Source organism: Alexandromys fortis, unplaced genomic scaffold (genome assembly GCF_014885135.2).
Source record: "Alexandromys fortis isolate MF-2015 unplaced genomic scaffold, M_Fortis_MF-2015_v1.1 scaffold_37, whole genome shotgun sequence".
Taxonomy (NCBI): domain Eukaryota; kingdom Metazoa; phylum Chordata; class Mammalia; order Rodentia; family Cricetidae; genus Alexandromys; species Alexandromys fortis.
This window is the reverse complement of record NW_026067914.1, coordinates 1152090-1164793: the sequence shown is the minus strand read 5'-3', so window position 1 is coordinate 1164793 and position 12704 is coordinate 1152090. Positions and strand designations below refer to the sequence as shown.

The following is a 12704-nucleotide window of genomic DNA, read 5'->3' as shown; positions in this document are numbered from 1 at the left end:
ATAAATAAAGTATTCAAGATTTGACAAAATTCTGATATAACTTAAATATCAGTTCTTAGAAATTTCAGCATGCAGTACACTTGAACGATGTTAATGTTTAAACCAATATGATATCTCATTATTGTGGAGTGAGGACAACCTTTGGAACCAATCATGAAAATTTATCTTATTTAGGATTCATCTGACATAATAATATCCCAACAGTCTTTTCTTAACAAACCATTAAAAGTTTGTCTTAAATATAGCTTAATCTGTCACTTCTTATTTAACTAAGCTTTTATTTATCTATTTGGGGTGTGTGCATGTGTGTGTGTGCCCGAGGATGGGCACTCATGTGCCATACACACATGCAGAAGCCAGAGCAAATATCAGCAGTCAGTTCTCTCTATCTTTGCAGTTCTAGGTTCTGGGTGACAAGCATCTTTATTCACTGGGCGGTCTTTAGGTCCCCAACCTGCCCCTTCCTTTTAATTATTCTCATTATAGATATGTGTTTATTATTGTCCATTTGTTAAATTATCTGCTTGTGTCTTTTCCTTTGCCTTCCTTTCTTCCTCTCTACCACTATAACAAAGCATGGATGTGAACACTATTACTTAAGCAATGGGTCAGGTAACTGGTCAAGAGGATTATATCTGGAAAGCTGTAATTTCACACCTGAATGCCTTGGTAATGTGTAGCATAACAACACCCCCCGCCTTGCTTATAGTGGGGAGGGACTTTTCCTTCTTAGCTATAGCTGGCGCTCAGTAGTTTCAGTAGAGACTGAATAGTCTAGCGGAGCATCTTACCACTGTCACAGAGGAATTTATTCTTGCAATCAGTCTCTTCAATTTTGCAGAGCTTGGATGGGACACAGGGTCTAAAGGTCACCAGGGGCTCTGTGCATGGCTGTCCTCCAAACTGACTTGGGCGCAGGATAGATCTAACTTTAACCTGAAAGAGAAGTAGAGGAGGGGGAATAATTCCAAAGCAAGGTCAAGGTTAAAGTGAAAATTCATCCAAGAATGGCTTTCCCCGTCATGGTTATAATCATCCCCGTGGTGACAACTCCCGAATGGTACTAATACTTTCCTCCAGTCATTATAATGTGTAAGTCACCACTTGGCATGCCTCTGTTTCCCACCATGCAAAATGAGAAACTGGGCAAAAGGGCTTCCAATGCTTTTCATTACTCTGAAGTCAAAGGACTATAAATTATACCAACAACAAATGAAAACTTTACTGAGACTCTCCTCTGTGCATGCATGAAGTAGCTCTTTTATATCCCAGGCAGGGTGAAGCGATAAATCGGAACGGATTTTGAGATTCCTTTGCATAAGAAAGTCACTATGGAAACTGGCTTGACATAATATCCACACTTTAAAAACATTTTGGTGAGGAGTAGAGACTAGAAATATGACAGGATTAACCAATGCTGTCTTAAATTGCAGAAAAACTTGAGTTCAAAATACAGTTCAATTATTAATTAGTGGTACATCCTTGTTGGAAATGCTTAGCCCCTAAGGAACTGGAGCATATCCCCCTGTAAACGGACACTATGATGTGAAGTTTGTGTGGTTCATGTCAGGGACGCAGCACGGTTCTCGGAAATTGGTCTCTACAAATGAGTTTCAGTTTCTTTTCTCTCTCTGATGTGCAGTTGTTGGGAACAGAGGATTCTGTCTGAAGTTGACATGGGTCATATGATGTGGCCCTTCCAGGAAAGAGTATGAGCAGGGTAAATATTGCAGCTGGGAAAATAAACAAGCTGTGGATCTTTCTCATGGGCAGACAGAGTATAGGAGAAAAACACAGAGCCAGGGTTTTGATTTATCTCCCCTTATTTCTGTTTACTTTTAAGCACTACATGAAAACTGAATTTCTTAGCCTTTCAGAAGTGTCAGGAGGCATAGAGAGTGGATAAGTATGATACGGTCACTGGAACTCATGTGCGATTCAGACTATCTGGGTATGCTTGTAGCTCACATACCTGCTTTTCAATACAAGGGTCGCAGTCTGACCATGGCCCGTAGTCGCCAAGGACACAGTTGATGGGACATGCCTGCACATTGCACTCTCTGGTCTCCTGCTTGGTACAAAGCTGGTCACAATAGTTTTGCCGATAGTAGTCATTCACTTCTATTTGCCTGTAAGAGTCAGAAAAGCTACCCTGAGTTTGTCTTTTCACAGCGCCTTCAAATCCACAACAAAATTGATTTGACAACAAATAAGAAAAAATGGCTACCAAGAGTAAAAGAGAAACCTTTCATAAAGAAACCAGGGAGGTTGGTTTATGTATAAGATGGTGCAACTTAGCCGAGCACAGCACCGCGGCGAGTATGGGAGTTCAAAGGAGAGAATTTTGACAGGGATGGCAAACCATTAACCCATGTGAGAAACCCTTCCAAGGGTACAGGTCTGTCTGACTGTGCAGGATGTTCGTGAATTGTCCTGTGCTTGAAAGATGCCGATGTATATAAATACAATGACTGGGTTGGATTAGGATATTGGCATAAGGGAGAACAATGCACAAAACTCACATAAAGTCCCTACGTAGCAAAGCGAAGGACCTAAGAAGGGAGAGCAGAACTTAGAGGCTAAAGAGAGCTTGGGTATCCTGGGCACAGCTTGACTGTGCTTGACTGAAAGGGAGGGTCTCTCTTTGGCAGTCAGTGGAGAACTACAGAAGACCTCTTGAACAGTGGGGTCTCTTCTCATGCTTCATGGACTGTTTATTGGAAGTCAATTGGTAAATGTAATGAGATTCACAAAAAACACTTTTTCTAAAATATTTCTCTAAAAGTGCTATAATAGTAAGAAAACGTGAAACACGAGTTTCTCCCTTAAGTCATGTGAGCACTACCATTGTACAGAACATTAATAGAAACAAGCAAGGTGCATAGGCGAGTAATCTGAAGGGTGAAAGAACCGAAGTATTAAATCCTAGCAGGTAAGCACAGTTTCCTTGCCATCGTGATAATGCCAAGAATCAAGCAAATGGCTATTAGTGCTGCTCAGCTGAGGTTTTGTTACACTCTGTTTAATGACTATAAAATTGTCTATGATTAACTCACTAACTGTAGGCATGTACGAACTAAAAAGAAACTGAATCAAGTTTCTTTGAAATTCTTTAATTTTGCAAAAAGAAAAAAAGTAGACTTCATTTTAACTTCGAGTAGGACAGAACTGAAATTCTGTCTCAAGTCCCAAGTTCCCATTTGAGATCTAACGGTCCTTCACTGCATAGTGTGATCTATTTTATAGTACCCACTCCATCCTTGAGATATGTCAGAGCACAAATCACTAATCTCATACTCACCGCTGTCTCCTCTGGGTTCCAGAATTGCAAGATTTAGAACAGCTGGACCAGTGGCTCCATGGGTAGTGGTCACAAAAACAGGCTTTGCTCTTGTCAATCACTATGATTAGTAAAATGAAGCTCAAGATGAGATGTTTGGCCATGCCCTGACAATTCCCAGGCCCTGAAATAGAACAGCATAGATATTCAGTGTCTTTAGGGGATAAAACTTTAGAAGCAGTGCTGAGTTACAGATTCATATTATTATAGAAATCATTTCTCTTTCTCTACTTTTCATGTGGTAAGATAATACATAAATTCAAATGTGAATACATATTAAGTGTTATTTTGAAAGATTTTAGCATAAAGATGAACAGAATTGTAACCTGTGGTGCACAGCGCCCATTTGTACTCTATGCACCACCATACAGTTCGTGAACCGGGCAAGGGGCTGGAGATTGAAACACACGAAGACATACAGACAGAGACACAGGTCATCCTTGAAGCCAGAAGCCTCAAGAATGCCTCTTTTATAAATAAATAAAAAAAAGAATGCCTCCTTTATTGTGTTTAGGGCAGCTTATAAAGGGATAGTCACACCCCAGCCAAACGCAGCAGAAACCATTCCCCTGCCATCAGGAACTCCTGAAGGTCTCGTGCTCAGAGCAGCTGTAGGCACTCAGATCAGGGGAAAACAAGTTGTTTACAAGAAATTCAGGATCTGGGGATTCACAGCTCCCAACAGTAACCTCCATTATAGTCCAGTAACTAGCGACAATGTACAAGACAAATTATGTAATATGTATTTGCAAGACATTTAATTCATTAAAATATTATTTTTTTTGTGTAAAGGGATTCATTTGCTGTTGAACTATACATAAATATTTTTAATTGATTTTATTGAGATATATATTTTTCTCTGCTCCCCTCCCTTCCTCTCCCCTCCCCTTCAACCCTCTCCCATGGTCCCCATGCTCCCAATTTACTCAGGAGAGCTTGTCTTTTTCTACTTCCCATGTAGATTAGATCCATGTATGTCTCTCTTAGTGTCCTCATTGTTGTCCAGGTTCTCTGGGGTTGTGATTTGTGGGCTGGTTTTCTTTGCTTCATGTTTAAAAACGACTTACGAGTAAGTACATATGATAATTGTCTTTCTGTGTCTGGGTTACCTCACTCAATATGATGTTTTCTAGCTCCATGTATTTGCCTGAAAAATTCAAGATGTCATTTGTTTTTCTGCTGTCTAGTACTCCATTGTGTAAATGGGCCACATTTTCCTTATCCATTCTTCGGTCGAGGGGCATTTAGGTTGTTTCCAGGTTCTGGCTATGATTAACAAAGCTGCTATGAACATAGTTGAACATATGTCTTTGTGGTACAATTGATGATCCTTTGGATATATACCCAAAAGTGGTATTACTGGGTCTTGAGGAAGGTTGTTTCCTACTTTTCTGAGAAATCACCATACAGCTATGTATGGTGTACCAGCTTGCACTCCCACCAGCAATGCAAGAGTGTTCCCTTTACCCCACAACCTCTCCAGCATTAATTATCATCATGTTTTTGATCTTGGCCATTCTTACAGGTGTAAGATGGAATCTCAGAGTTGTTTTCATTTTCCTTTCTCCGAAGACTAAGGATGTTGAACATTTCCTTAAGTGTCTCTCACCCATTTTAGATTCCTCTGCTGAGAGTTCTCTGTTTAGATCTATACTCTATTTTTACTGTATTATTTGTTCTTTTGATGACCAGTTTCTTAAGTTCTTTGTATATTTGGAGATCAGACCTCTGTCTGATGTGGGGTTGGTAAAGATCTTTTCCCATTCTGTAGGCTGCCGTTTTGTCTTGTTGACCATGTCCTTTGCTTTACAGAAGGTTTTCAGTTTCAAGAGGTCCCATTTATTGTTTCTCTCAGTGTCTGTGCTACTGGGATTATATTTTGGAAGTGCCAATGCATTCATGTGTACTTCCCACTTTCTCTTCTATGAAGTTGAGTGTGGCTGGCTTTATGTTGAGGTCTTATTTGACTTGAGTTTTGTGCATGGTGATAGATATGGATATAATTTTAATTCCTATATATGTTGATATCCAGTTATGCCAGCATCATTTGTTAAATATGCTTTCTTTTTTACATTTTATATTTTTTGTTTCCTTGTCAAAAATCAGGTGCTCATAAGTGTGTGAATTAATATCTGGGTTTTCAATTCAGCCTCATTGGTCCTCTTGTCTGTTTTTATGCCCAAACCAGGCTGTTCTCAGTACTGTAGCTCTGTAGTAGAGTTTGAAATCAGGGATTGTGATGCCTCCAGAAGTTCTTTTATTGTACAGGATTGTTTTGGCTATCCTGTTTTTTTTTTTTTTCTTTTCCATACGAAGTTAAGTATTGTTCTTTTGAGGACCTCTTTCCATTTTCTGTTGTCTTCAATTTCTTTCTTCAAAGATTTAACGTGCTTGTCATACAAGTCTTCCTCTTGTTTGGCAGATGGGAGCAAATATAGTGACCCAAGCCAGACAATAATCAGAGAAGTTGCAAACCTTGAAACACTAAACACCAAATGGGGTGCCACCATCAAATCCTTCCCCCAAGGAATCAAAGAACTCTGTAGAAGAGGAAGGGGGAAGAATTTAAGGGCCACAGTGACTCTAAGTCAACAGGACCAAGCAATATGAACTCAGAGACTGGGGCATCATGCACAGGGCCTGTCTGGTTTGCCCCAGATGGGTTCCTAGAGCTGAAAGGAGATGAGGACACATGCTTCCATCCCTAACCCAAAAGCTAACTCAAACTGATAAACAAAAATTTGATTTTCTCCAAGGAAGGCTCACCGGGGGAACAAACAAGCCCCTAGGAGTAGATCTCATGCTCAACAGGAGATGGCCAACACAAAATGAACTCAGCATCATCTTCGGGGTTTATTTGTCTTACAATGTTAAGTTAAAGTTTTTTTTTTTCCTTTCTAACTTATAGATCTTTTGCATATATATCGTGGCTTCTGGTTTTGGGTTTTATGGGATTTCTGATTGTGTAAATGTGTGTGTATGTGTGTGTGTGTGTGTGTGAGAGAGAGAGAGAGAGAGGGAGAGAGAGAGAGAGAGAGAGAGAGAGAGAGAGAGAGAGTTTGTCATGTGCTTTTTTGGCTCTTTTTATTTTTTGCTGTTTTTTTGTCATCTTGTGATTTGTTTTTTATCTATCCTATCCTATTCTACCTTATTCTAGCCTATTCTGTAGATGGCTTTTTCCTGAGGAGAGTTGGAAAGGGTGTGGATCTGAACAGGAGGGGAGATGGAGAGAATTGAGATGGGTAGAGGAAGAAGAAACAATGATCAGAATATAGTGTATGAAAACAATCTTTTTTAAATGAAAGAAAAAATAGAAACAAAGAGGAAGAAGCTTTCAGGTCATACTTCTCTGCATCATTAGCCATGAAGTTCAAGGCTGTACAATTGAGTTAGCATGACAAGAACTCAACCACGTCCCTTGATTTTTGGATAAGGTGCATCCTTTTGCTGACTTTCTAGCAACCCTGATTATCAGATTCCTGGCGCACTGAGATTTCCAGAGTTATACTACCCTAAGAACAAGAAGATTTTACAGGTCTAATGTTAGAATAAAAGCCATGACATGCATGTTCTACTGGTGTGCTGTGGGGCCTTGAGTATCTGGGAGCTGTTTACAAAGTCATCACTGTTCTCTGGTATTCACAATTTGCTATTAACAGCTCTAGTAATACATACAGCACGCATACAAAGCTCCTGCAGTTAACACATCCACTTTCATCCGAAACAAAAAGGAATATTCCTTTGTGCCTCAATTTATTTATCTGTAAAACAGGAATAATAGTTTTACTCTTGTTGTATGCCAGTACAAAGCTTATGTAAAATGCATAGAATATGTTTAGCATAGAATCGCCACATAGCAAATATTAAATTATCAAATTGACAGCTTGAAGACCACTGAAGACTGAGCAGCTATTAGTCACGCATATTTTCTAAAATCAGGGCCTCTCCAAATCACAGCACGTGAAGATTGAAAATGTGTTCTGATATTAAATAAAGCGATATGTGTGCTACTTTATTTTTCTTTTATATAATCTGTCCTAACATGTATATTATTTTTAAGTAAATTTAAAACAAGTTTTAAGGCATTTGTTTCATAAACAAATTTATCCTACTTTGATGGAATATAAAAGGTCCTATCAAGGAAATTTGTAGTTCTAAGTGCCTACATTAAAACAAAAAATTAGAAAAATCTCAAATAAGCAACCTCACAATGTAATTAAAGACATTGGGAAAACAAGGACAAACCAAACTTAAAATTAATTCTTGAAAGAATATTTCAGATTGACAAACTCCTAACCAAATTAAACAAACAAGAGAGAATATGCAAATTAATAAAATCAGAGATGAGAAGAGAGGCATTACAACAAATACTAAAGAAATCAAGAAAATCGTGATGGCATAACTTAAAAATGTATGTTCCATGAGACTGGGAAATCTTGAAGAAATGGATAAATTTTAGATGCATATGACCTACTTAAAATCTAGATGAAATAAATACTTTAAGTAGCACTATAGTAATTAATAATATTGAAGCAGAGATTCTAAAAATCCCACTCCAAAAAGTCTAGGTCCATGGATGCAGGGCAGAATTCTACCAGATTCTCAAAGAAGAACACCACCCCCATGCCTCTGTTTTACGAGTGTCCAGGAGAGAGAAAATTCTGCCCTGTATCTACTTACATATATGTATGAATGCACACACACTAAACATGTATAGAGGAAGAAATCCTATAACACTGCTCGGCTTTCTCAAGAAATTATACACTTTAAAGATCTTTCTGATTAATAGGGAGATTCATATTGCTTGTTTTTGCTTGGTTTTCTGAATCTGTAAATTGAACCTAAAGCTTCATATGTGTTAAGCAAACGTTCTAGTGATGTTTTATGTCTCCAGAACTCCTTTTGTTTGTTATCTAGAGACAAGGTCTCAGTAAGTCACTCTTTGTAGCCTTGAACCCTCTTAACTCTGCACCTCAGACTGGACTTGAACTTAGGAACCTCTTACCTCAGACTTCTGGTAGATAATACTTATTACAACTTGGGCCACCGTGCTAGCTATTTTTCTTTTTGTTGTCGCTGTTGACTGTGCAGTTTTATGCCATATGGATACACTAATTGCAGTGAACCATTATAATCACTGTGGAGATTCAGTCAGTACAAGCAGTCGCAGTAACTTTGTAATTAGGTGTTAGCATATTTCAGATGTATATACATGGAGATAGCAAGTATGTTCTTTGCAGCAGAACTGTTCTGTCAAGCCTTTTTTAAATATACAAGTTTTAATCTTGCCCAATTATCCTACTGAATTATAGTTCTTTTAACTGTCTCAGGGGGTTAGTTTCTGATTATACTTTAATGTAATGAATTATAGTTCTTTTAACTGTCTCAGAGGGCTAGTGTCTGATTATATTTTAATGTAATGAGCTTATATTTCTTAGTTGTGGTAAAAGGATATGTCAAGAACAATAGTATGGGACTACTTATTTAATAAATCTTATTTCAAGCCAATGGATAAGGCCGAGTTGTTTCTCCAGAAATGAGGACTTGCTGTTAAGGAGTTGCTCAACCCTTTTATCTTCTCTGCCGGATCAGAGGAAAGGGTTGGCGTCAGCAACTAGATCCCCAGCCATATGCTGGCTATGCCCTTAATTGTAAGTGGTGATCTACCTGCTCTTGCATATCTGATGCCGCTGGGCATCAGTAGAAGCCGATGTCGCTGACTGCAGAGGGTAGGCGGATGCTGAAGATCCTACCAATGCTTTTGTCTCCTTTAATCCAATTCCTAAGCTGCTGTAGCCCTAGCCTATTTGAATGATAAAAATGGGTCTTCTTTACAGACTCCTCTACTTCCCTACTCGTATCCCCCCACCCCTGCACCCCCAGCATCATAGTAGAACAGGGATGACAGGCAACAGAGAGAATCTGGGTGAGTATCAGAGTAAATGCTGCAATGTCGCTCTTGGCAGAGACATACATACACTTTTCAGAATTTCCCTTTATAGTAAAAAGAAAACAAGTTCTTAAATTTTCAGTTTAATTAGCACACAAATGATTGAGGTAAGTGGAACTGCGTGACATTATCATACCTGTTCTTAGCAAATGCTATCTGCCTTGATTTATAGAAGCTTGAGAAATCATGGCTGCCCTTTTCATCCCTATTATCATCAGAACTCCCAGGACAAGGTTCATAGAGAATATTCTGACTTGTTATTTAATTATAATTTTTCTGGGGAGAAATTTGGATGGCGGTGAAAAAAAAAAGATGGTGATACCAAAACTAATTTGATGAGCTGGTAGTAACATAGCTGGCTGGCAGCATCTTCTTTCATAACATTTTTTGTTTTGATGAAAAAATCGCTGGCTTTTGGGTGTCAGTCAGTAGCACGGCATTTGCCTACATTGCCTGGCATGCGTGTGCAAGATGCGGAGTGTGCCCATCAGACACTAAATTCGACAGATGAACTAGAAATAAAGGTGACTGTGTGTTAAAAGGACAATTCCCACTCAAAGAGAACTATTTCTTTATTGTTATCATAGCTGAAAATATATAGTTCCATGTTTTTCATTCTCAATTTCTTTAAATACTTTAAGGGTAACTAAAAGTCAATGCAAGTATTAGACTCACTTGGACATCCATTTTTATGGAAATATAAAATTAACAAATGCTCAGTAGGGATAGGAGGGAGGGAGGGAGGGAAGGGGAGAGAGAGAGAGAGAGAGAGAGAGAGAGAGAGAGAGAGAGAGAGAGAGAGAGAGAGNGGAGAGAGAGAGAGAGAGAGAGAGAGAGAGAGAGAGAGAGAGAGAGAGAGAATAGTTGGGAAACTCCTTCCACTCCAGGTCAGGGTAGAAGAGCAGTCACTGTGCAGTTTTCTGGTAATTGCTATCACCTCTTGACCTCTGCAAAAGTCAACAATCTGGCTGAACCCTTGAAGATAGCGTTGTGAGCATTAGAGAACCCTGGTTAAGAAGGGAGTTCATCAGACCCCGTCACCTTTGGGCACACTTTACTCACATTAAGAACATATCTGGAGGGCAGTTCAGTGACTCTGACCTTGCAGATCTCAACAGACGCTATAGTTTAACCTCAGCTGTGCTTTCTTCCTTTTTCATTTGCTTGCAGACTTCTTGAACCTCTTATTTTTTGCCTCCCTGTCTCCCCCCCCCCCACGCCCCGTGTGTGCCCCAGGGGCTCAAAAAGAGACACTCACACTGCTCATTGCAGTTTGGGGGTCCAGACACAAAGCTGACCTTGGCTGAAGAGTGTGTACGCTCTTCTTTTAACTCATAAAATGACTTAATATCAAATGTCCCCTAAAAGGACATTTCTTCAGAGTATGTGAGCATTTGATTCTTTTGAGATTTAAGCAAAGTAGTTACATCTTAGTTCAAAAGAAAGACAATGAAATGGTGGTAGTCTGAGGGCTATACTTTCAGTCTTGGTGTGGGGAGTTTCTTGGAAACCAACCCCGATCTACAATTAAGTATTCAAATTTAAAGGAAGTGATTAGATCACTTACCTTAAAATGGATTTGTCCTGTTCAGGAGCCTAAGCTGTGAATGGCTGCAGAAGCAAAGGGGTTTGTGTGAATGCCAGAAAGGCATTCTTCATACTGCTGGGTGACAGCAGAGAGTGCAGCCCTAGAGTTAGTGACTTAGACTGTTATCAAAATAAACATTGTGTTGAAACTCTGACTTTGGAAATAATTACTCCCAAAGGCAGAAACCCTGAAACTCAAAGCATAGCAGATTATACAAGGTCCTGCATTTTTTCAGTGATTTCCTCATTCAGGGTTGCTGCAATAGCTCTTGTCACTGTGGTGAAACTTTTCTTTGGAAGTAGGTGTGGTCCTACTCGTCCTGTAGAGTGAGGGATTATTCTAGGGATGGGAATCAAATACTTGCCTGAAGTTGTGCGTTGATCTGCTTCTGGCTATGCAAAGGATATATGTGCTCTGTAAGTCATATTTGGCTATTTGCTACCGAAAGACAAACGTACCAGGAAGCTTACATGCTGAGCTGTTTCAGAGTGTTAAAATTGTTGATCACGTCCAAAGAATCCAGATCAGATAACATGCCCTGTAGTTTTATAATGTGAAAAGTTGTTGGCAACTGATTAGTAAGACAGCATGTAATTTTAAAGGAGGAAAACGGTAGCAAAGGAAATTAAGAGTTAAGATGAAACAATCACCCCCGCCCCCTGACACACACACCGAGGGAACATGAATTCAGTTACAAACCATTATTTTTCTGCTAATGGCAGCAGATTCAGAGCGAAAGGACACTTTCTGCCTAGTAAACCCCAAGTATAAGGCAACAAACAGCGGAAATTCTGATCCTATCTACTAGGCTTTCTGCCTCTTGTGTATCCACACACCAATGGATCACTATTGCAGACAAATACTGTAAGTTCGCACCAAAGAACATGGTAATCACACTGTTCCACAAGCCTAGCAAGTGTAATTTGCTGGTCACTATGGGGGTAGATAAAGTGGAGTGGTGAACTGAGCCACTGTGCTTGGGAAACCGTAGATCAAAGTTCTCATGTGGAGGAAATGGAAGCGCCTCAGCTGTCACACGCTTCCCCTTTATGGTGTTACTTTAAAACAACCAGAAATCGACTTTAAATTAATTGAACTTAATGTCACCACATACGGCTTGTACACTTTGCTCTAAGTTATCGATATGATTAGCCTGCATGCCATTCTTTCATTGGCTTCTGCTCCCTTTAAATTGCCAACCAAAGCACCCTCTTCTTAACCCACTGTGTTTCCTAGATGTGACACAATGTCTGCGTTTCTTTGAACACCCGAGAAGCTCCTTTTACCTCTCCTTGATTCTTTTTCTTAACTAACTGAGATTTTATCTTCACCTCACTTCCCTCTCTCCTTCCTCCTGTCTTTCTTTTTTCTCTTTTGAATGTTTCACCTATTTTGTAGACTTACAATCATCCCATTCTCTGTTGCTCCATAATTCATCAGTTTCAGGATGCTAGTGCCCATTGACACTATCCAAAGAAGAGAATGGACTGCAACCATTGCTTCCCCTCTACCCCTCCTCTCCTCTCTACTCTCAGGGGAAGATGCACTCGCTCCCAGTCCCTGAAATACTACCTCTTCTGCTGGTGACTGAGAAAATTAATACTCCATTCTTAGCTAACCCAGAAGTGATTTTTTCCTGAAGGCAATGCCAGAAAAGATAATACTGAATCCCCCCAGGGCCCACCAATATTTGCTTCTAGACCTATAATCAGACTAAAGGCAAAGCAGGCTCCTAGACAGGAGGTAGGAAGTGTAGTCCACGAGGAAGGGTGCTAGACTACTAAAGAGCTTAAAGAGCTTGCTAATTCATTCCAGGAGAAGTCGGG

The 12704-nt window shown here is 39.6% G+C and overlaps 1 protein-coding gene across 1 annotated transcript in view; it reads right to left on the bottom strand.

The window, feature by feature from the left end:
• C6 (complement C6) overlaps window positions 1-11000 on the bottom strand; it is a 61383-nt gene extending 50383 nt beyond the window's left edge. Inside the window, exons 1-4 of the mRNA XM_050138941.1 lie at window positions 10858-11000; window positions 3302-3464; window positions 1973-2129; window positions 792-936 (exon numbers count right to left, since the gene is read on the bottom strand). Of these exons, the coding sequence (XP_049994898.1) occupies window positions 792-936; window positions 1973-2129; window positions 3302-3444 (445 nt within the window). The 5' untranslated portion in view covers window positions 3445-3464; window positions 10858-11000. The remainder of the gene's footprint in view (window positions 1-791; window positions 937-1972; window positions 2130-3301; window positions 3465-10857) is intronic.
• Between the last annotated feature and the right edge of the window lie 1704 nt (window positions 11001-12704).